The 25,476-nt window shown below is 34.8% G+C and overlaps 1 protein-coding gene across 3 annotated transcripts; it reads left to right on the forward strand.

Annotated features, from left to right (window-relative positions):
• Positions 1-14,059: 14,059 nt before the first annotated feature.
• LOC133870694 (PX domain-containing protein EREL1) lies at positions 14,060-24,459 on the forward strand. 3 transcript variants are annotated; one of them, XM_062307876.1, is made up of 10 exons: positions 14,067-14,548; positions 16,697-16,807; positions 17,571-17,669; positions 17,845-17,931; positions 19,829-19,937; positions 20,155-20,954; positions 21,692-21,856; positions 21,924-22,169; positions 23,276-23,494; positions 24,047-24,459. In XM_062307876.1, the coding sequence occupies exons 1-10, from the start codon at positions 14,459-14,461 to the stop codon at positions 24,296-24,298; spliced, it is 2,178 nt and encodes a 725-aa protein (XP_062163860.1). In that variant the 5' UTR covers positions 14,067-14,458; the 3' UTR covers positions 24,299-24,459. The 3 variants fall into 3 exon arrangements, with proteins under 3 accessions (XP_062163863.1, XP_062163860.1, XP_062163862.1); XM_062307879.1 differs by lacking the exon at positions 24,047-24,459 and having other exon boundaries at positions 14,060-14,548; positions 21,924-22,192; positions 23,276-23,414; XM_062307878.1 differs by lacking the exons at positions 14,067-14,548; positions 16,697-16,807 and having other exon boundaries at positions 17,652-17,669; positions 19,834-19,937.
• The last annotated feature ends 1,017 nt before the right edge of the window (positions 24,460-25,476 follow it).

Consider the following 25,476-nt stretch of genomic DNA (forward strand, 5'->3'; position numbering starts at 1 on the left):
GTTGCCAAAGCCAAGTCTTCCAAAAACCAAATACATAATAACACACAAAAGAGAACTTCGTTGCCTTAACTATTGCAATAACCAAACGAGAAATGATTTTTTTACATCTCTTATAAATCTATTGTACATCTCTTTTTTAAATCAATTATTGAATCTATAGCATTTACACGTGGGTCAAACAGGTCAAATAGTTAATTTAAAAAAAAATATATACATGAGATGAACAAAAGATATATGTGTATCATGTTAGAATGTAAAACTTAAAAATTGACAAATTTTTCGTCTTAAAACACATTACAAATAGGGGGAAAAAATGCTTTTTTAAAAACAACTATTCATTAAATTATAAAAAATAAAATTAGATTTAAACAGAGGAAAATCTATTCCTACACCTATGAGTTGATTTGCACTCTAGATTTTTTTCCTCTCCTATTTTTGTACAAATTAAAAAAAAAAATAAATAAAAATAAAAAAATAAAAAAATCTTAGAAAACACCCTAGTATAATTAAAAAAAAAGTCATATCATTAATCTTTTTTTTTTTTAAAAAAAAAAAAATACAGACCCATTTGAATTGAGGTTTTGTAAGATCTGGTTTCATAGAGGTTTTGCTCAATCTCTCTACTGCTCTCTTTTGTCAAATCCTAAGGTGCAAAGAGCTTAAAAGATTTCTCTCATGACAAAATCATAAACACCACAAATTAAATACAAACAGAAAAACAAAATATACACTATCGCAACAAAAGAAGATTGAATTCTAGCACCCAACAATTAAAAGAGTGACAAAGATCACACAATGAGCCTTTTTGTTTTAATTTGACAAGACATTTTCTTTAACAACGTGAGGTTTTTTTTTTTTTTTTTTTTTTTTTAAGTACATATGAGAGAAAACCAAAAAACAAAATTATAGAACTAAGAAAGTGGAGGGGGAATCTATTCTATTACACGGAGGAAAAGATGTGGATAAAGGGGAAATGATGGGAATGTAGCCAGAATGACATCTAGTTGCAGCTCAATTTGCCACATGGTGGGCACATAAGTTAGCATTTAGGTTGATATAACTAGCTTTCCAGCTAGTTTGTTTGTGGGATGATAGAGATAATGTTGGAGACGGTAGATGAAATCCGCCAAATTAAACTAGGATGTTGAAGTGTCATTGTAACATTTAGGGAATCTCCTTCCAAGATGAAAGAAGATAACCCTAAAGAAATAGCTAGATGAGCAGCCAGAAGAGCAGTAGTACGTAGCCTCACCAACTAGAGTAGAGCAGGGAGGACTAATAAGAGATACACAACTGATGATTGAACCTTTATAGTCTCTACAGACTGTAGCCTGAGCAGAGAAAGTTGTTCTAATTGCAGTATCATAATTGATCTTGAAGAAAGGAGATAACAGTCTTTTCCAGGCTTCAGGAATTTTATTGTATTTTGTTGTCCATGCTAAGAAGTGCTCCAGAGCTATCCTATTGATTGTAGTTGACATTACAATAGCATTTGGGATAATGACATCATGATGAGCTTTATTCCTTATAAACCAAAGATAGTCACATGCAACAGCTGCAAAAATTTGAAACCTATGGATCTCTGTTGGAGATATGCCAAGTTTGCAGTTAGGATGGAGAATAATTTGAAACCAATCTGTAATGTTAATAACATTTAATGCAACTGTATCCAAAGGCTAGAAAGATTGACGCCAAACCACAAGCGCAATTGGACAAGTGAAGAATAAATGAGAAAGATTATCTGTGGGGTTAGAACAAAGGGAGCAACCGGTGTCATATATGGAATTGGGAATGGATTCTGAAATGTGAACTTTTGTGGGAATAATATTCCATACCATTTTCTAAAGAAAAAGTTTTAAATGATGATTCAGTTTGAGATTTCAGAATTCTTTCCTACAGTTATTGGTTAAAGGCAATGAAAAGGGAGGGGAATGAGAGCTAATGAGATTATGAGCAGATTTAGTGGAGAAAAAACCGGTGGTAGATAGGGTCCATATGATTGAATCAGAGCGAGCACGGATTTAAATCTTTAAGATCTTAGAAATAGTATTGGGGTTAGGTATGTCACTTCATGATTTTAAACACTTTATTAGAATACTATTTTAAGCAAACTTTTGTTATTCATAAATATTTAGCTAAAAACAAAATATTATGTAACCTAGTTTGTATATTTGTAAATAGAATATGTGCCACTTGTTAAATTTTTAAGAAGCCTAGCTAGGTCAGTTCTTCTACTATTTTATCCATTGCAATACGGATAAAAAAAATGTTCCTAAGCATTTTTCATATATATATATATATATGACAAGACAAATTGCTTTACAACTATGTTAAATTATAACTTTTCTCGTGGACTTTCGAACTCCCTCTAGCTTAACAAATGAGGCATAATAAGTAAAAGGGGTAATTACCTTTTTCCCCCATGAACTACCAAAAAATGTGCAATGCCCCCATGAACTACCAACTCGAACAAAATAGAGCATTCAACTACCAAAGACAACCATTTTCCCCCCTTCCGTCAGTCAAAGGGGTTAAAACAAACGGTCAACGGGTCATGTGCCGTTTTATATGGGGGCATGTTGGAAGATGATGGTAGTTCATGGAGGGAAAAGAGGAAGATGGTGGTAGTTCATAGGGGGAAAAGAGGAAGAAAATAAGGGTAAAACGGTGTGTGACTGACGGAAGGGGGGAAAATGGTTATCTTTGGTAGTTGAATGCTCTATTTTGGTCGAGTTGGTAGTTCATGGGAGCATCGCGCATTTTTTGATAGTTCATGGGGGAAAAAGGTAATTACCCCTAAGTAAAATATTTAATTGAAATGAGATAAATTACGACGTTAGAATTCAAATTAAAGACCATTACTCTAATATCATATCAAAGACAACATCATCAATAAAAAGTAATTCTTTTCATTGTAACTTCTCCTGAAGAATTTATTGTATTTATAATTGTTATAAAGATTACTGGGCAGTTTGGTTCATAATAGAATTAGATTGCTGTACACTCGTGATCGATAAGATAAAACTCTAGATAATCACAATTTGGTTTCACGGTCAAGTTTGGTCATCTCTATCCCTGCCTTAGATCTCTTTCTTATCTCAGTTGCTTGTACTTATTTTCTCAAGAATTTGTTGTTGTTGTTGGTGGTACTTATCGTTAAGATATTAATTAAATAATTAAATTGTCATGAAAATAGAAAACATACATGTTCTTTCATAGCTAGAGGCCAGGGTCAGTTGGAAACATCTTCCCTAAGCAAGGCATGTACGTGTATGTCTGTGGTGGTAACAACAGGCAAGAGTGATGTAAGGTTAAGTCCTTTGGCTCAAGGACGGGAAACATAAATGTTGTCTTTGTCTGTTAAAATTTTGACTCCTCTTGATCAATTTTTATGTTTTGTATTTTTTTCTTGGCCTACTTTGTCTTGTCGAGATTGTGGATCTTCGATCGGCCACTTCAGTGTTGCTTTTGCCTCCTTTTTCCGAGAGAGTTTAGGCTACTTGTGTTTAATGAGACATAATACGGAATGGAAAAGAGAGAAAGAGAAAATTGAGACACATATTTACATGGTTCAGCAATGTGTCTACGTCTACAGGAGTGTGGCTATATTTCATTATATGATTTAGAGTTAAAACATAACATATTTATATGAAAACCTTACTATATAGACATATATGGAAAACTCTAAAATAACCAGTATCGTATTGCATGGGCATTACTCCCGCATCCTTACAACCTATTCCGTCCCCATCCTCACAACCTTCACTTCGCTACGCTCCGACAACTAGCCACATATACTAGTATTTTAATATTACTCTCTATGCCTGAAAGAATATGAACTATTTGTTCCAACACAAAGTTATAGGATAGACAAAAAGTGAAAAGAGGAGGAGCAACTAGGGTTTATCTTATAGTTTAGATTAGATTTTATACATTTTATAATATATATATATGTGGTCACGTTATTTAAAAATTTAAAATGAAGTACCATCAAGTAGGGACAGAAGTGGGGGGTGGCCGGTAGGGGCCATGCCCCCCAGTTCATTTGAAAAAAAAAATATGGTTCTTTATGAAAAAAAAATATGGTTCTTTATGAGGACGTTCATTTTTATATAACGTCCATAAATGAGCAAAAAATGAAACCAAGCTGGCTCGTTGTAGTAAAAATTAAGAGTATATATATTCTTGAGTTTACTATGATGTTGGTACTCTGAATGTATGATGTAGTGCAATAAAAGTTTTATTTGGCCCAATCATATCTCTAATTAAATTTTATGTGGTTTTATTAAGAGAATTAAGGTTAATTTAATTTTACGGGTCAAGTTAATTAGGGAGCAGATTTGGTATATATTGAACCGGTGGGCAGTGGCCCTAAGATCCCATGTTGGTATATATAATCTTAATTTAAACTACCCCTTATAAACTTTGGCCCATTTTTGCTGTTAAAGTGTGGAAGAATAAACCTTTTAGAACTTTTCTATGTCGATTGATTCTTTATGAAACAGTCTATAATTTGTGGAGAAATAGAAATAAATTAAAGTATGGGTGCATGCCGAAAATAGAGGAGCAAATTTCTCAGCATATTTTTTTGGATGTTCGTTTTTAAGTGCTGGGAACTTGGGAAGAGGAAGATTTTAAAAAAATAAAAATAAATCTTGAGAATAATGATCTTTACTAGAGTTGAAATCTTAATGAAGAAATTTTGGGTTAACAAGCGATTCAGCCACGCCGTGAAAAGCACCACTTCACCATATTGTGAGTTTGTGACTGATATTACCTGTTAAATGAAAGGAAATATGGGTTTGTGTTGTAGATGATGTAGCGTAGAATTGATAAAAAGAAAAAAGAAAGAAGAAAGGTATATTGTAGAATTTTTATTTTTTATTTTTATTTTTTCTCAAGCACATAAGAGACTCAATAAGGCGTTGAAAACTTGAAGATGAAGAGATACCAAACTCACCCAATATGTTTTGTATTTATACTTTGACTACATATTTTAATTTATTTTTTGTTTGACCCCCTCCCAACCAAATGTCTTGCTTTATCTCTGCCACCATGTATGCTAGCATTAAATACAACAAAACAAAATTTTGACTTTGAAATGGATTATTTTGTTTCACTTGAAAGTAAAAGGATTCTATATACATGGGAGGAAGTGGGTGAGAATTCAGTTAATTAGATTAATAAGTAAATAGTATTAATAACCTTAAAGAGTTAACTAATTAATTCTAAAAATTAGGTACCTATTTATAAAGAATTTTGTACGAATATTTTGTGGAAATTAATGATTAAAAACTAGCAGATCGAGAATTATCTTAATTAGTTAATGCTGGTGATTACAATAGCAAAGTACATTTAGTTACTTGTAAAGTTGGATAGAACAAAGATAATCTTGCAGAAAATCCATTAAGTTTGTTCACCTGAAAGAAGTACAAAGTTTGCAGGGATTCCTTTTGATTCTTGATCTCATTTTTCCATCAGACTGTGAAGTGAAGTGAAGATCCTCTTCTATATATATATATATATATATATATATATATATATATATATATATATATATATTAGGAAATGCCTCAGTTCTTTGAGGTTGTGAAACATTTTTAGATTACAGTATTTGGAGATCCCATTATCTATTCTTTGAGGCCGTGAAATATGATCAAAACTGTAAGAACTGTTTAATAAATTATAATCGCTTATTTTTAAAGTTTAAGATAATAGGAATAAGTAAATTTAATAATTTAATCAATACTTTAACAAGAGCTATATATGTTTCTTAATGTGTATAGGAGGCTGTTTTTTGTTTTGTTTGAAAATGTGTTTTAATATGATATAAAAATGAAAAATATTTTTGCATTTTGAAGATTGTTGTGTTTTGAGTTGTTTGCTAATATCTTTGACTTAAAAACAAAAAATAAAAGATAAAAAAGAAAAAGAAAAAGAAAACTAAACAATTTACAAAGAAAAGATATAGCAAAACACTAAAGGTTCATAACCCCTACCCAAAACCCAAACTAAATCAGCAAAGCAAGAAAATCCAGCATAAACTATCCTTACAAAATTAAACAAAATCCTATCTATACCCTAAGCTCTACAAAAAATATCATTCCCACAAGTCTTCTTAAATTTACCTTTGGAAATAAAACTTCCCATTTAATTTGCTGCAAAAGCTTCACCTAAGACCATGGATTATTTCCATGTCTTAAAGCATTTATATTCCTCCAAATGTTATAGATTGTAGAACCAAAAACTAACCAATGAAGATATACAAGCCTTTATAGAAACCACATCATCCTAGCATAGAGGTGGATTCAACACATAACAAAGCTATATAACATGCTTCCAAACTTTCAAAAAAAAAAAACACTTTGTCCTCAATTCCATATCTATAAAAACCACAATTAACATCCCTTGAAAGCCCGAACTCAAAAGTTTCCTACTAATAGATAACGCATCCCTCATAGCTAACCAAGTGACAAAAGCTTCTTTAGGAATGGAAAAATGAAACCAAACCAAAGACCACCAATTTGCAATATTTTACTTAACCCGAATGGCATCCCAAGTATCTGAAAAGAGTACTTACCAATTTTTTAGATAGACCACCCACCAAGAGGAATCAAACTTAACTTGTTTTGAATATCAACAAACTGATTAGAATGAGCAGACCTCCAATTCCAATAACCATCCTGAATGACATAATCTAAACGAGCCTTTAGTTTTTTATAAGCATCATATATAACACGGTGCTCATACTTCTCAAAAAGCATCACATCCAGATGCCAAACATCAAACTAGAGATGGATGTTTTTACCATTACCAACAACAGAAGAAATAAAATGCCTAACATCATCTCTAAGTTTCAACAACTTACGCCAGCTCCAAGTACAAATCTGATGAATACTAACCTGCTAAAAGCTCTTGTCTCTTAACAACATTTCCTTTACTCAGGCAACCCAAAGGAACCCTAACCTCACAAACAAATTTGAAATATTTCTAATCACAGCAACACGATTTCACGATTTCATTCCTCAAGCTTGTTTATGTTTAAATTAAACCTCCCTATTTTTTATGCAAATGTTACGTGCTTACGTAACGTAGGATAAGGACCAACAAGAACGATAGATATGGTAGAATTTTCGAGGAATTCTAGACCTCCTATTGTAGGATTTTCGAGGAATCCTATACCTCATTGGTTGAGCAATTAGAGGTGCTCGAAACTCACAAACACAAGGTTTGATAATTTACTTGATTAATTTCTTTTATTCAATAATAAAGCAGTATTTAAAAGAACGAAATATAATAGAAAATAAAGTTCCACGTGAAATAGAACTTTTATTTGACTCTTAACTCAACAACCTAATCTGCTATCAACAAGACTCCTAAAAAATAAAGATAAAATAGATAAACATATAACCCTACCCAAATAACAACATAAAAAGATAGACATAAGACATTTACCCACACAACAATAGTAAACTAATAAAACAATTAATGAATTGAACAACTAGTAAATCAATAAAACACTACTATTGAACTGAATAACCTAATAAATAATACTTCCTAACAGACCTACTACCTAACAATAACTACACACGTAACATTCCACCCCTATTGGAATAGACCTTGTCATCAAGGTCTAGGAAATCTTGAAATCTCAAGAGTGGATTTGAACTTGGAGATGTCTTGAATAGACTTTATCCTTTTCTTAGGCGGTCATTCACCAGATAGGATCATTTCTTTCCATGCATAAGTGACAACCCAAGATGGCGACACATCACAGTGGGATAGCCAGACTTGCGCCGTTTTGGTCAAGAACAATGGTTTGACCACTAGTGGGTGTTGGCGGATTGAACGGCATGAATGGATTTTTTGTGGTGGAACACTGATGCAGTGGTGGGGGTGCAAGCTAATCTGTGGTGGTTGCAAGGAAGATGGTGCTATTTGTTGCCGCTCACATTGAACTTCATATTTATATTCCACAAAACAGCTCTAGACTCTAGCAAATGCTTCATTCAATTTTTTTTGGAATTCTTGCACAAGATCGTCAACACATTGATATAGACGATGATCATCCATAACTTGAAGCAGTGGGTTATGAAACGTTGGCTCTGATACCACTTTGTTACGTGCTTACATAACGTAGGATGATGACCAACAAGAACGATAGATATAGTAGAATTTTCAAGGAATTCTAGACCTCTTATTGTAGGATTTTCAAGGAATCCTATACCTCATTGGTTTAGCAATTAGAGGTGCTCGAAACTCACAAAGACAAGGTTTGATAATTTACTTGATTCATTTCTTTTATTTAATAACAAAACAGTATTTAAAAGAACGAAATACAATAGAAAATAGAGTTCCACATGAAATAGAACTTCTATTTGACTCCTAACTCAACAACCTAATCTGCTATCAACAAGACTCCTAAAAGATCAAGATAAAAGAGATAAACATAACCCTATCCAAATAACAACATAAAAAGATAGACATGAGACATTTACCCATACAACAATAATAAACTAATAAAACAAGTAATGAACTGAACAACTAGTAAAGCAATAAAACACTACTACTAAACTGAATAACCTAATAGATAATACTTCCTAACAGACCTACTACCTAACAATAACTACACATGTAACAACAAACAAAACATACTCCAAGAAACTTTAGCTCTAGCTATCTCTTCATTTTTACCATTTCAAAGAAACCTATTGAATTTTTGTTCAATAGCTCTAACGATCTTTTTAGGCAAAATGAAAATACTTCTCCAGTACGTACACTTGCACACTATACAACATATAAGAAACAAACTATAGACGCCCAACAAAAGACAAATTCCTAGACAACCAAAAATGAACTCTAGCAGTAATCTTTTCCAAAAGAACATCACAATCAACTGCACACAGCTGAGTGGAGATTGAAGGAACCCCTAAATACCAAACATGAAGTTTACCTTCACATATCTTCAAGAGGTTCACAATCCGAGCCTTAACCACGTGAGGCACCCCAACACTGAAAAAAGTAATATTCTCATAATCATGGCACCCCACCACAATACATCCATAATTTTGTTGGTAGTTAGTTAATACATAATGTAGAAGCGGTGAGTGAATAATACCCAGAAGTGTTTGATGAAATGGTAAAAGAAACATGACATAGTGCCCTGAAAGGAGTTGGCCATAGAAGTGATTGGAATCCAAAGGCCTGAAATTCATACCGGCCAATGAACAATGACACATTCAGGCTGGCATGGTGGCAGCGGCAACCATTGTTTGTTTGGCAATTTTGTTGTGGTGGTTGTCACAACCATTTGATGGCCCTTAGTAATTGCTAAATCACCATAGTGGTGGCTGCCGTCTAGCAATCTCTATTTGTGGGTATTAGCTCTAGCAATCTTTTTATTCACTATTTTTTTTTTTTTTTTTTTTTTTTTTTTGTATAAATGCTTATCAATTTTTTGTTTTTTAAAAATACTTCTCCAAAATTTATTAAACAAATGTTCTTTGGTTGATCCCATGTACAACTCTTTTACCACTCATAGAGGGTCATTCACCATTGATAGAGGGTCTAGTTCATAAAATAAAATGAAAAATTGTGAAATAGAATAAAACCTCGATTGAATCATGAAAATTTTAAGCTTTAAGCATCAACACTTGCCGATTCTGAAAAACTGTTATGAATCTCTCATGAATGCTATTCCCTCCTAGTAATGTTAAAAGAAGTATGTGTGAAAATGCGGATGCGATTATTAACAATATTCACAACTGCATCATGCAATTAGGGGTGTACAACTGGTTGCGGTTTTCTTCATGATTGCAACCGCAATCAGGGTACTTGGTTATTCTCATTTAAATAACCACACCAGTTGCGATTATTACCAATCATCAGTTATCTGGTTATTAAAAACCGATTATTAACCGGGTAACTGGTTTTTATACATTGTTGATTTTTTCATTTTTTTTAATCCAATATCCAACCATTCAATATTCAATATTCAATATTCAATATTCAATTCTAAATAGTAAATATTAGTGGATGTGCATAATTTTATTTACCATTCACTATATATTAAATAAAATGATTGCAAAGAAAATTAAACAAAGAAATATTATAAAATATAATGACAATTATATTGTAATTAAAATATGATGACAATTCAAAAAAAATATAAAACCTTCATTATTAAAAAATTTAAGATGATTTATTCCATGATTTAAAGGTTGAGTTTGGAGCTCATCTACAATAAATATAACTATTAGATATATATATATATATAAAACCGCTATCCGCATATGCAGATAATGATTTTTGCTAACCGTAGCCACATATTTTGATAATAGATGCGGGCGGTTATTATCTGCCCGTATTTTCAACCCTATGAAGGAGGACTCTTGTCATCTTTGTATCATTTCAAATGTCACGTGCCTTTTAAATTACCATTGAATTTGAGGTGATCGTTATTGGATTTTGATCTAATAGTGATTTTAAAAGTCACATGACATTCAATTGAGTCCTCCTTCCCTCCTCCACACCTCCCCCACCCAAATAATCATTCTCTAACTTCTTTTTGGTTTCTTTTATTTTTAACAGCATTTTGTTTTGAGTTTGAATATTAGATTTATTGCAACCTCTCCAACCACACACGCTTCTCCTCCACCATCTTTTTTCTTTTGTTAGATGAGAATTTAATTTGGAAAATGAGAAGAAAATATTGGGAAATGAAACGAAATGTATTGACCATTAGGTTCTACCTTTGGTATGATCGGGCGTTTTCATCATTTCATGTAATGGGTATATTAGATTAGTGGGCCTTTAGCCTTGGTAGGTTAGTGGGCCTTTGGCCCTTAGAGTTGTAATGGGTCTATCCATATTATAGTTGGTAGGATCCATGGGTTACGTAGCCCAACTAGATGGTTTTTATTAATAGTTGTAAGGGTCCTTATAAACAAGACCCAAGAGATGTATTAGACATTTAATTTGGTAATCAGTTTACTTTTGTAAATGGAGGTTGAGCACCTCGAAATGCTCAGAGTACATATTGCACAGACAAAAGAGAGGGAGATTTAGTAGAGGGCGGTGTCTCTGACGGGCAAGTGATGTGGTAATCCTAATTAAATTTTGTGTATACGTTGTGGGTTTTTATAGGCAATGATGTTGTAGCCGCTAATTTTTATATTTACCGAAGACTAATGGGAATGAGATTTGTTACATATGCATTTCTTTTTTAAATTAACCATTAAATTTGTAGGATTCACTTAAAAAAATAATTGTCATTTTTGAAAACTCGGTAGCTATTTGAAAAAGTTGCAAGCCACGAATGTTAAAATAGTATTTAACCCTTAATTTAAAAATAATAATTAAGATTTACAAGAATTCAATTGGATAATTACTAGAAGATCTTAATCTCAAAAATTTGTGAATTGTATTTAAGTCAAGCTGGACGCAATTAATATTTTGATCACTACAATTTAACAATGTTGTTTAATAATGTACTTCAAATTAATTATTGATCTTTTTAATTTAACAACGATTTATTAAGAGTGTCACGTTAATCTTAGTACAAAACAATGTGTTTTTCACATGTAAATGGAAACATGTCAATTTTATACGTAGGTTATATGAAATTTCATACAATCGATTTGTAGGAAATTTTTACCCTTAAACTAATGTTGGACAAAATTATAATATCTAGGAAAAATTACAGTTTAACCCCCAAACTACCAGTCATTTTGCAACTAGCCCCACAAACTGCCAACACTTCGACTCTGGCCCCCCAAACTACCAAAACCTTTGAAAAATGCCAAATTTGGCGAAATATCCCTATGTTACTCATGCCACGTGTCCTTTTTCAATTAAAAAAAAATTGGTGTTTGGCCAGCAGGGGGTGTTTTTTTTTTTTTTTTTTCAAGAAAAGAAAAAGAAATTGGTGTTTGGCCAGCAGGGGGTGGCTTGCCAATGGCCCTAGGGCCGGGGATCGGCAGCAGGCTCACTTTCGTAATCTTCTCGAACGATGAGACCGTCGATTCGGTGTGTTCCAGTGGATCTGAATAGCACGGGTTCATCGTAGGTCGGCTGTTTGGACGGTATAGAGATCGATCTCAAGAGCGGCAAGTTGGTTAACGCGTGGATCAAGTACAGCAGCTCCACCCGGGCTTGGATCTAAATAGCATGTTTCGTTGCAAGTCAGCGATTTGGACGGCATAGATATCGCCGAAAAAGCTTGTCCACTAGCAAGCCGAAGCCACCCATCCGGATATCACTGGAAGAGCCAAGCGATGGGAAGTGGACTCAAAGCTCAGCCGAAAGGCTTTCAGGAGTGGCCAATTTCTCGCTGGCTTCAATGCTTTGAGAAGAAGCCTTGGCTCAACCCTACCCAACTACCCTCCGGTTCCTAGCAATTCTGGTATATTTTCTTTCTGGTTTGGGTAGACATGACTAATCCATGAGTAGCCGAGAACAAGAAAGCAATGAATGCATAAATGGTTATATGAGGCTAGCAAGAAAAAAGGTTCACAATATGGAGAGAATACCCATAGTTCCAGAAGCGTCATTGCTACCATAAAAAGTAGCGTGGGCGCTCTCCCACTGCCCACCGATGTAAGCCCTGGGGATTCTAGCGTCAGCCACCGCAAAAAGCATGAGAAGGGAAGCAATGCTTAGAACACTCATTGTAGCCATCGTTGTGTGTTTGTGGGACAGAGAGAAAGAGCGAGAGAAAGAAGTGGATTTCGGGGTGGCCGCGCGACCACCCCCAACCCCTAGGGTGGCCGCGAGCCACCTCCAGAGGTGGCGTTGGCAACTCCTCCCTAAGCATTTTCCTTTTTTTAAAATAATAATAATAATAATAATAATAGAAAATTAAGTTTTTTTTAGTTTACTTTTTTATTTTTTTTAGTTTTTTTTTATTTTTAATTGAAAAAAGGACACCTAGCAGGGATAATATGGAGATATTTCGTCAAATTGGGTCTTTTCTAAAGGTTTTGGTTATTTAGAGAGTCAAAGTCGGAGCGTTGACAGTTTATGAGACTAGTTATAAAATAGCTAATAGTTCGGAAGCGAAACTGAATTTTTTCCTAATATCCAATATTTTTATTTTTATAGTACACACGTGATTTCGTCACTAACAGCGGGCCCATAAAACTCTTAAAGACCCAAGAGATTTCGGCGGAGCCCAAAGAGTTCTAATTCCTGTGGACCTTTCATCACCATAAACAGCAAACATAAACGGTCACCATAAACGGCAAACATAAACGATCAGTTTAGCTTGGATAAAGGTTCATTGATCTAGCTGTTTTAAAATATACTTTTTAAAAAAAATAAATAAATAAATAACAATTTTAAAATGTAGTTAATAAGAATGTGAATTTTAAAAACATAATTAACATTTAATAAAATTATAATTCAACCTTTAAAAAAGCGTATATTTTTATTTGCAATTTGAAAACGTGGCATTTTTTTAAAAAAAAATGTACTCTCAAACAAAACGCTTTCTATAATTTTATTTAAAAACATATTTTTAACTTTAAAAATTACAGAGCCAAACAGACTATTATAATATTAAATTAAATTGATATATACATGTGGATTTGGCTTGTGCTGTTAAAAAAACAAAAACTACATGAAATTTCTTGTATTTTTTTCAACGATTCATGTTGAATTTCAAGTTTTTCATTAAAAAAAAAAAAAGAGTATAGAATTAAATTTGAGCAGTACAAAAAAATTACTTGAGATTTTTATAGTTTTTCTTAGGTACTTGAGCCAAATTCTATATTATATATATATATAATTAATTTTTACATGCTTTTTTAATATAGTAAATTACTTTTACTTTTGTTTTTTAAAATATATACAAAATTTATATGTTTTTTAAACATAATTAATTTAATAGGCAGGAAACTATTTATTTATTTATTTTTTTAATTTGTTTTCTCTTTCATCAGCGGCAAGTCGGCAACTGTTAATTGGCCTTTCACTGTCCGCTTCTAGCGTTGCCGTTAAGCTCAAGGCAAATTTGCAAAAGAAGACGGTTAGGTGAGATTTTTCTTTTCTTTTTTTCTTTTTTTTTTCTCCTCCTTTTTCTTCTTTTGTTTTTTGTTCCTTAGATTAGACCCAAACCGAAGAAAAGAGACAGAAGAGAATCAGGGAACAAAGCTGCACTCACGGCTCGGTCCGCTTGGCCACGTAACCGCACCACTCGACCACTCCCCGGTCAACGTGCGCCGTTAAATTGCATTCGACAGCGCAAAGAATGAGACTGTATCGACGCCACCTGTCTCTGGCGCTTCCGATCCGATCACCAAAACCCTAGCTAGCTCTCTACTAATTCTTGAGAGAGAGAGAGAGAGAGTGATAAAAATAATCAAATTTCGATGCTTTGAGAGGAAATTCTAGAAAGATCAAGCTCAATTCTTAGAGAGAGAAAATAGAATTGTAGAGAGAGAGGGAGAGCGATCAAAGGATGCAGGGTGGGAGTCCTCCGAAGCACAGGCATGATGGGACTTCGCCACTGCCTCTGGGGATGGATTGGAGTCCTCCTCCGAGAAAATGGGTATATTCTTTGCTTTCCTTTTAAGTTTTATCATATTCCTGGAAATTCTTGCCGAATCGGGGAACTGTGGGCCTTCAGATGAGTTTGATTTTGTTTTTTTGGTTGGCTTTGTATGAGTTGGAATTTCGAGTTCATCCAGTACAAAATTGTTAAATTTTGTAAATTTTGAGCACATCGGTTACTTGTTTCTATTTGAATTTCGTAAATTGAGCTCATCAAATTCATTAATTTCTAATTTGGAGCGCCTGTGACAGTTCTGTATTGATTTGTGCGGTGCAATTTCCGTGTTGATACATATTTGTGTGTTTGATTAGTGCATGGGGACTGGTCATCGTCATATTAGGCTTCAACACTGAGTTGAGGATTAGACCTCCTCTGAATTAAGCTCAAATTCTAACTTGTGCATGGTATCTTATTGGTGGGCTATCGGAGTTAAGTTTTATAAGTTCTTTGTTGTCTTTGTATTGCATCTTCTATCTCTTAGTAAATGATTTTAATGATGGCAAGTTTTTAAATGTATAAATGGAGGAAGAAAATATCATCAAATAAGAAGGCTCTCGTCTTAATATTATCTTTGAGATCATAAGAAAAATATTTCAATAGTTTCACTAAGCTGAAATCAACATGTGTGTGTGCACGCTTGCATTTCATCTCCTTTCTAATTTAAGGAGGAAAAAAAAATATGATAAACTCTTTTTTTGCACCTCAAACTAGAGGGTGAGTTTCTATTTGATCCCTCAACTTTTGATTTTGGAAAAACTTATAAAAAATTTTACAATTTGTTTCAATGTAAAACTTTTGTTAGCTCGATTCCAATTCTTGTTGAGATTTTGCATTTGTGAGAGTTGAGTATTGATAGTCAGCACATTGGGGAGCCTTTTTCTGTGAGCTTGATAAGACAAATTGGAACACACCTTAATCCAAAAATCTTAACTTCAATTTGTTAATATTTAACTCACAAACACAAGATTTTAACAATTGATATCAAAGTAAATGGTTTCACAAATAATTACTAGAGGTAACAGTATTGAGTGGTGTTGGAGGCTCCTATACAGGGAGGTGACTTCCAAGTTATCTCCACCCATTGTTGAGTAAAGCTCTTTTAGTAAGCATTGGACTCTTGGTGGTAACACACTTGGATTGCTAAGAAAAGGCTTCCATTCAAGGGGATGCTAGCCAGAGTATAATTTGATGTAGTGTGGTAGAAGACTCACGTGTAAAATGGGAGCTTTGTTGGAATATTCACAAATGAGTAGCATGATTTGTTAAGTGCCCGAGTCCCACATTGGATGGTAGTGACAAGAATGAGTAATTGATGTAGTAATGTTACATCCAAATCTATTGGTTTAATCTTTTGGATTAGGACGGTATCCCAACATATTGTATTAAACCATTACAAAAAGACTTTCAAAGATGTTAATGTTCAGCTTTCACAAACTCAAGATTCCAATATTTGGTTGATGTTGATAGCATGTTACCTAGTACATGACTTATTTTTTGCCAAGTGTCTGCCCTAGGCATGTGCATCACTTCCCTGCAAGAAAACAACTTCAATTCTCTTCTTTGCTCCCTCTCTCTTTTTGAGCGTGCTACATCTCTCGTTTGTGGTAGGGAAGTGAGCTACATGACGAGATATAGCGTAGCAAACATAAGTCACATTTCTTGTCACATGCTCAAAAATGAAATGGATTAACAAAAGGTTCACACTGGGTTTGCACTGGGCTAAATCACAAAGTTTATGGTTAAAATTATCAAAATCCATAAAGTTCAAGGATCAAAATAGAAACGCACCCTACAATTTGAGGTACAGAAATGTAGTTTATCCAAAAGGTTTCATCATCTTACATGGTGAAATTTTTGCAATATTCCTTAAAAGGCCTCTTCATTCAAAAGTGCAAACATTTTTTGCTGACCAAGTTGTATATCTACCTCTCTAGTGTAGTTGAGTTCACCCATTCCTCACCCCCCCCCCCCCTCCTCCAAAAAAAAGTAATTGTTTCATTGATTATGAACCTGTGAAAACCATATTAGCTGAATTATTGTGACCTCTACAAGTTATGTTTTGAGTTTTTTTTTTTTTTTTTTTTTTTTTTTTTTTTTTTTTTTAAATGTTCAGTTTTTGTGCTAAAGTTCATATTCTTCATGCAGAAAGGTCGTGACACAGTGTGGCCGCATGATCCTCGGTCAGGATGGAGTTACTGTGTCACAATACCTACCTGGGTTGTCCGTCCAAAATCGAGAGATTCAGATCCCATAGTGGTACTCAAATTAAATTACTCTTTGGTGTTTATCTATGCGCAGGGTTAGATGATGTTTATTTGGCCCAAAGGCTATTGGATTTGATATTTGATGATTTTATAATTTCTATCATAATTTCCATTAAAAAATGGGCATGCCATATTCTTGGTCAAAGTTTTTATCATAGAACTTCGCACATATCTTATAATTGCCAAAGTCCACCATTGAATGAAACAGGCTAATGAAAATTAGTGGGCTTGTGCTTTCATTGTTCATTCAGTGGTGCAAGTTACTTTTGTGTTGAAAAAAGTCAAAGGAGAATTTGTCGGATATTTTGCATTGTCACTCATCATGAACTGTGATTTTCCTCCTCCAATTAGGTCAAACATATTCACTTTGAAATATTATACACCAGAAAATAAATAATATATCATGAGTTACATTGGTATTTATTAAGTCCATTCTTTATCAGCTTGGTTTGAATAATTATTTACGGTATCTCCTCTTTTCCAAAGATACTGTTCAATTTTATTGGTCAAATGTTGCCAGTTTCTCTCGGAGTGCTGCTTATATCTTTGCTGCTTCCTATTAACAGATGCTCCCCTAATTTAACTTTTATATGAATTCTATAAAAAGTTGACATGGTGGTTGAAATATGGGAAGTTCACTTCTGAAAGGCGGTATTTAGATTGATTATATTTCAAGCTGACTTGTCAATTTGATCTACTTCCATAATATTTTTTTATCACTTTACATGCTTGATTTTAACATTCTTAAGGGACAGTTTTACAGGGTTCATGTTGGTGTACAATCACCTGAAGGGATTACAACACCACGTGTCGTATTAAGAAGGTTTAATGATTTTTTGAAGTTGTACTCTGTGGTAAGCCTGTACATTTTCATTTCATTTTGATACTTATTATCATTTAGGAAATTGAATCAGATTCTGACAACTTGGTTATTCTTCAAGCTCTTTATGGAAAAAGCCCTATTGGTTTCTATTTTAATAATTACTGATTTAGTGATGTTCATATCTTGTTATTGGCTACCTTTTGCAGCTTAAAAAGGCATTTCCCAAGAAAAATCTACCACCAGCTCCATCGAAGGGACTATTGAGAATGAAAAGCCGGGCGCTGTTAGATGAGGTACTAATGTGTTCTTTGCTTAATATTTGCATTAGTTGTGTTGTCAATTTATAGACCTGAAGGTCTCATCTTCCTCAGATGTTCGTTTTATGTTTCAGTAATCATTGCTAGAAGCATTTCATTATTTGATGCACAGTGGAATTGATAAATAACTGTGAGATCATCTGAAATTGAGATTGAGAAGATATCTAGTTGATATAATGGTCCGATATAAATCCAAGTTAGCATGTTAATTTAAGAGCACCAAGTAAGGTCCGTTGCCCCATTGCTTGGTTATAAGTTATAATGCGGACTACAAGAAATCCTAGCTTTTTAGACAACATGAACAGCAATTTAGCAAGTGCTTTCCAGGATGTGCTACATGTTATTTCCTCTGGTATTTTTAAACTTAATATCAATCCAAAAAAAAAAAAGAGGCCGGTTGGGCTGTTTCAGTTATATCTTGAGGATTTATGTAAAATATGGTCTCTGCATTTCGAATCCTGAATTCTGACATGGTGGAAATTAGAAACTACATTCTTTTTGTTTTTGCGATGTGAACAATGTTTGAAACATGAACTTGAGCTTGGATTTTGTTCTAAGAATTTAATTGAAAGTTTAGATATTTTTGAAAAATACGTTTTAGACTCCAAGTTTAACAATTCAGAAAATCTCAATTTTATCACAGTTCAGATTAGCAAGATTATCAATTTTCAATCCAAACACCACATATCTAAATACCAAAATTGAAGAAGGCATAAAATCAATCAACACAAAGATTTTAATAATTAAGTGTAAACCTTTTGAAGAACTCTTCAAAAGTAAAACCACTTCAAGGGCCGACCAACCTGAAAGGTATCCACTATAGAAGATTTATGTTACAAATTGATCTACTTGCAAAACCTTTGTAACTCACAACTCAATTTGCAACGCCGACAAACGACTCGTTCACCTCCCATCGTAGTGGTTCCAAAACTTCTAGCCTTCTTTTACAAGAATCACCTTCACGAATAAACCTTGTCCGCTGCAACCCAGAAGTCTGGTGGCTGTAGGCTTTTCTATGGTTTGATTGTTCAAAATCAAGTAGAGGATTAAAATCTATATAGGCTCAATGTTGTTTGAAAAACTCTCCAAGAACAATGAAAAGTTATCTCTCACTCCCTCTGAAAACCGTAGATGATTAAGCATTTATAGTTAAGGAGAAAATAGATGTTTTTAGGTCAAGTCGGTTTAAGTTTAAAACACTTTGCGGCTGTCTCATTCGAACGAGAGTTAATTTCGCTCAAACGAGATCTAGGGTTTCAAAGGATCTCATGATTCTCATCGTCTCGTTCGAACGCGATTCAATCAAGATTGCAATTCAGACATTCTGTTCTATATCTCATTTGAACGAGCTTCGAGCAAGACTACGGACAAGGCTCTTTGTACCAAATTTTCAAACTCTAATAAACATTGGAATTAGAAATTTTTCGTGAAATACAAAGTTGTAGCCCTTTGAATTAGCTTTCTAACGCACCATGATTGCCTTCATCTGATGTCGGAATCAAAAGATATAGCCGTTCTATTCTGACTAGGTCTTTGCCAGACAGCATTCATGAACTTGAATTTTTCATGCATGGGACCAACTTTTACACTTACTTAATCCTTAATTCAAACTTAAACATTACAACCCATAAACCATGTTTTGACACATACAGTTGCCATTATATTCTTCAATTTCAACTAAGTTTTTGAATCTCATTTAAAGACCGACTTTAACCCTAAACCTAGACTTACAACTTAATAAGTTTGACACTGAAATTGCAAAACACACAAAACTAACTATTTTGATTATTAAGATTAAACGGCCTTATTTGAAATCTTCGCACGCACTCAGACAGAGGTGACTTTGTTCTTAAAAGACTTACTTTTGTTGCAGCGAAGGTGCTCTTTGGAGGAGTGGATGACAAAGCTGCTGTCTGACATTGATATATCAAGAAGCATTGCAGTGGCATCCTTTCTCGAACTAGAAGCTGCTGCTAGGTTTTGTATGTACCTTTCTACCTCTTCAAGTGTTCTTAAGAAAATGTTTAGTTTTGTGCTATATGTATGTTTATATGTTTGCAGACAAAATCACATTCTGGTTTGGGGATATTTAATTAAAATCTCCATATCTTTCAGCATAAATTTTTAAAATAAGAAATTGTTTTATTCTTGGAATTACCCAGAGTTAAACGTCTCCTTCCATGTCATAATGCCTTTCAGCATTCCAAGATGTTAATCAGCAAGAAGTTAGTCCTGCTTCCAATAGTACAGTTTCTTCATTTGAATTGCCACCTCATTCAAGCTTACCTGTTGCTGGTAGTTCATCAATCACAACGGATTATGGTAGTGATACAGCTTATGAGACATCTGAGCTAGGAACACCAAGGCTAGGAAGGGATGACAATTCTGAAATTGGTTTTGAGGATCTAACATTGGATGAAGATTTGACAGGTCCAATAGAAAAGCTTCTGAAGTATGGCATGTCCGATATTGATGAGGGACTTTTTATGGGCCAGACTATTCTGGAGGAGTTGGAGGGCCTTCCTAGACATAAAATGAATGACAGGCATCTCAACAATGTTATAGGAAAGGATAAACATAATGCAAATGCTTCTAAAGCTTCATTTTTAGTTGGCAATGGGATGGAACTTTTCTCGGGGCCAGAGCATGGTAAGGTAACTGGTCATGCTCGCAAGCTGTCAAATGAGAGTTTTGGAAGTGATGTAAGCTCTCTGAGAGGTAGTGAAATGTCTAACTCTGGGATTCCAAATTCATCTGGTGACGGATCTCTTGACCTTCCTGGAGGTGCTGAGGGCTCACGTCTGACAGAAATTCTTGGCAACACAGACTTTCAGTTTTCAGGAGACGCTCAAGTAGTTCTTCCATCGGATCAGCGCCATAAATTGAACAGGGTTCTATTCACAATGCAGAGAAGATTAGTCACGGCAAAGACAGACATGGAGGACCTTATAGCAAGACTAAATCAAGAAATAGCTGTGAAAGATTACCTTGCAACCAAGGTATGTTCAATCATGCTATCCAGATGTAAACTGTTTGGTCTTACTAGCTTAATTGTACATTCTTCTACCGTACTGATTAAAGATAAATCTTCATACATTTTCACTTTCAAATTTCCCTCACCCTGAAAAATAATTACTCTTGTGACATTTTGATGTTTGAAAAAGGCTCTTGGAGTGGTAGACACCTTTGTTTTCTCAATTGTTTGCCTTCATTGGTTTGGTGGTGTAGGGTCAATTTTGTTCAAATTTCTTAAATTAAATTTTATTACTTATTGAAAAGTAACTCTTGTCCAAGACAGGAGGAGTTACTCCACCACTCTTCACTATAGCAAAATCTTTACAAGTAGCAGTTTTAGTCATCGAAAAACAACTCACCACACCTATTATATTCATTCTATGGTATGTGAAAGTTTTTCTTATCCCAAAAGATCTATTGAATTCCATACCTCACCTCATACCCACCCACCACACAGAGATGCATTTGAATGGCTTGCGTGATGAGAGTAAGTACTGAGTTACACCTTGCTATATTGTTGATTGATGGATTAATTAGCCTGGATTTTGCATTGAAGTTTTAGTGGAATTTATTTTTATGCATAATGCCTGCTGATCATAACAAAGTTCTAAAATCAAAGGATCATTTACCGCATGGAATTTTCTTGCTTATAGACCCACTAATTGTTTGAATATTACATATGGATGCTATTCCATTACCATAATTGATTGAATCTGCTCAGGTCAAGGATTTGGAAGGTGAAGTAGAAACTAACAAACAGAAAAGTAAAGAAAATCTGCAGCAAGCTCTTTTGATCGAGAGGGAAAGATTTACACAAATGCAGTGGGATATGGAGGAACTTCGGCGAAAGTCAATGGAAATGGAGTTGAAATTGAAGTCTGAACAGGTTATATATCTTAGTACTATTCTCCTCTTTATTATCATTTTATTGATGATATGTAGAATGATACTAGGATGAAGAGTCACGTACAGAGTCGGGAAAAGAAAATACTGTTCAAGAGAAAGAAGATCTGCTGCTGCAGGAGTTGGATGCTAGTAAAGAGCAACTTGAAAATTTATTGAAGCGATATGAAGAGCTAGAAGCAAAATCGAAAGCGGATATCAAAGTTCTTGTTAGAGAGGTTAAATCCCTCCGAAGTTCCCAAACAGAATTGAAGCACGAGCTTAGTCGAATGCAGAAGGAAAAGTCTGAAGCTGAGGTAGTCTTTTGATCTGCTGAAATGTATGTTGCATGACAAGTTTCTGTTTAAATGAAGTGTATTCTTTCTACATAGGGCTGCTTCTTTAATGGATATACACGTAGCCAAAGCAAAAGATATTATTAATGCAGTAACATATTATTTATACCTATGAGGCATGTATACTACAGAACCCCTGTAGTGTCTGTGTCCAATACGTTTTGGACACAGATACAGCTCGGACATGGCTGGATACATGTCTGAAATTTAAAAAGATATTTTTGAATTTTTGATCCAGTCTGATACAGTCATGACACGGATGGATACAGCTACCACAATCTACCACTTAAATTGAATAGAAAAACCCTCACAAACCCAGACTCATGAAGAGGGAGGGTGAATGGCAAGATGTACTGCTCAAGGTGGACAGGGTTGAGTCGCCGTTCTTCCAATTCACTCTCTTTAGGTGCTTGGCAGAGGTGGTGGTGAGATTGAGGTTGAGGCTGAGAGGAGGCCTTGTGGTTTTGCTAACGTACATAGGCTTGGAGTTAAAGGGAAGTGGTCGAGTGCCATTTGAAAATCTTGCCCTTGATGGGCTAGTATATTCTATGATCAGTCTCCAAAGTGAGACAAAAACATAATCATAGTTTTGTTAGAAATATTTATATAGTAATTCAAAGACCACTAATCGTTAGTGTATCATTTTATCTTTTATCAAATTAAGATGTTAAGTGATATGATGGGATAGAATTCCACTGAACTCAATGTCTTCCGTCATTAAATAAAAATGATATACCTTGACAATCTCATGGAAACTTTTAACAAAAAACTTGTCAACATGTACCTGAATAGTGTCGAAAATTGTTGTATGGTCGTATCCATGTCATTTACTACCTGTGTCCTATAACGGTTCTGATGTTTCCTAGGGAGCTCTTCGGGGAAAAAAAAACTCTGCCTCATGTTGTTTCCTTTCATTCGAGTCATTATTTTTATTTTTTCGTCGATTGAAAAGAGTTTGAATTAGAATTAGTTCAATTAATATAACAATGCTTTTCTATCTTAACTGAGAATGAAGATATATCAAAGAGTACACTGAAAAGAATACCCCGCTATTTGTCTTTCTCCAGAAACTCATTCAGCACGAAAGACAAATGAGAGAGCATGAAAAAACTGCGAGGAAAAAGCTGCTGGATGAATGCAATATTCTTCGCAATCGGCTTCAAGAGTACCATATCAATTTAACTACGGGGGATGAACATGACTTGGTTGTGGATTCTTCATCACTAGCCAATGCTTTAGATCTGTTAACAACATCTGATGACCATATTGGCCTCCTACTTGCAGAGGTACCTTTTATGTTTCTTCAGTATTTTTGTTTATCACATTTTATTTTTCATGTTTTCTCAATATTAACACTTGTGTCCAGAGATTTGTCTTTTGTAATGGAAATCTTGAAATCCTAAATTCTTTCTCTCTCCCCTTTGAGAGGGAAAAAAGAGTGAAGAACTTTAAAATTTCCAGTGTGAACATTGTGTTTAGTCGGGCTTGTGTTTGAACAGCTTGAGTTTGAACATAGTTGTCAAAGGGCTAGGGCCCAGTAAACTGACATGGGAAGTAGCCCAAGTGCATGGCTGTTCACCTGGTGAACTAGTGTTGATTTTTTCACAGGTGCCATGAAATTTAGGAACTTGACATCTTGCATAGCAAGTTTGCTATTATATATAAACTGAGGACTTCTTAGGTGAACGTTCAGTTTACTTCTATTGGTATGGATTATCGCATCTAATCTTCATAGCTATAATTGATGCAGCATGCTCGCATGTTAATCAGTTAAAAATGTCGTCTCTTATGTCTTTATCAACTATACCTTACATAGACATTTTCTTGAAATTGATTAGGCACAACTCTTAACTGGAAAAAATGAAACTACTGTTTCCGGAGTCGATGAAATTCATGGCATCAATGATGAGACAAGGACAATAGATGATGAGTTGAGGAAGATGCTGGCGGATATCTTCATTGATAATGCTAGATTAAGAAAACAGGTGATTTCTGTTATGCGTCATGCTCTTAAACTGGATATCATGTCTAAGAAGGAAGATGAGGCTCTTTCAGGACAAAATGTAGTAAATACACCTTTAGAGAGATGAAATGGATATAAACATTGTAAATTATATTCCCCCTTTTTGAGCTATGATTTCCATTCTGGCCGATGATGATCTGCTGTTTTATATAGTTGGTCTCACTAATGTAACAGTTACTCAATTTTGTGGTTCCACATACAAGTCTTATGAAAAACGGACTAGAAGAATATTGTTGTATTCTTACTTTAATAATGAGAAAAGATTAAAGGAAATCCATTAATGAAATTGAATGTGTTTGCTCTTCCATTGTTCTCATCGCAGAAGACATATAGGCACTATATAGTCCTAGTCACTATAGTAAGGCGAAGGGGATGTTTATGCTGATTGCATTGTGTGGGTAAGCAATGGAGTGCTTAAGAGCTTGTAGAGGATTCTGGCAGCCTAACAGGGTCCTGTTGAAGTGGAGTGCAGGAGTACAAGTGTAGTTCCTATGGCAGTTCACGTGTTACTTATCACGTCAGCTATTGAACAATTAAATTTATTTATTTTGTTAATTAATTTTTTCACTCATCTTAAGTCACGTGCCAAACATGTTGACTGCAACGCAAGTTTGTAAAAAAAAAAAAAAATTCGAACGGATAAGCATGTGCTACCCATAGATAAAACAGCCTGAAGGCGTACATGATGAGAAATAAGGGACAGACCCCTCACACTTTAAGCCAGAAGGATCTGGCTTAAAAACAACTGCCTAGCAGAATCTCAAATTTCACTAAAATTACATAAAGCTTCCCAACTAAAATATTCTAGTAAAACTTGAGCCACACAAAGGCAAAAAACCCTAAAAAAGTTGTCGGCAGTGGAGTATGGAGGCTGCTTCGCCGAAGTGACGGCGCGTGTAGAACACGCGCCGTATCCGGACGCACCCGGCCGAAGAACCGACACCGGAGACCCCAGACGCCGCCAAGCACAGCCAGAAAGTGTGGAGCGTGGCCTACAAGCGCAGATAGAAAACAAAGACGCCCTGGCGCGTGAGGGCCATGCGCTGAGCTCCGGGGACCTACACGACCGCAGCTTCCAGCACCCAGGGCGGAACATGGCAGGGACCTCGGCTGGGTAGCACGTGTCCACCAGAAGTCGACGGACATGCGTAGATCTAACTTCAAAAATTAGAGAAAAAACCAAGAAAATCTGGTCAGAACACGCCGTCGACGACACCAAAACCGGCCTCACTCCACCTTAGACTT

Source organism: Alnus glutinosa, chromosome 6 (genome assembly GCF_958979055.1).
Source record: "Alnus glutinosa chromosome 6, dhAlnGlut1.1, whole genome shotgun sequence".
Classification (NCBI taxonomy): Eukaryota; Viridiplantae; Streptophyta; class Magnoliopsida; order Fagales; family Betulaceae; genus Alnus; species Alnus glutinosa.

Excerpts from the sequence above, each read along its gene's own strand:
- LOC133870694 (XM_062307876.1), top strand. The coding sequence starts at position 14,459 with ATGCAGGGTGGGAGTCCTCCGAAGCACAGGCATGATGGGACTTCGCCA. Across the intron at positions 21,857-21,923 it reads TGAAATTGAAGTCTGAACAG|GATGAAGAGTCACGTACAGA; the intron begins GTTATATATCTT and ends GAATGATACTAG. Across the intron at positions 22,170-23,275 it reads AGGAAAAGTCTGAAGCTGAG|AAACTCATTCAGCACGAAAG; the intron begins GTAGTCTTTTGA and ends GTCTTTCTCCAG.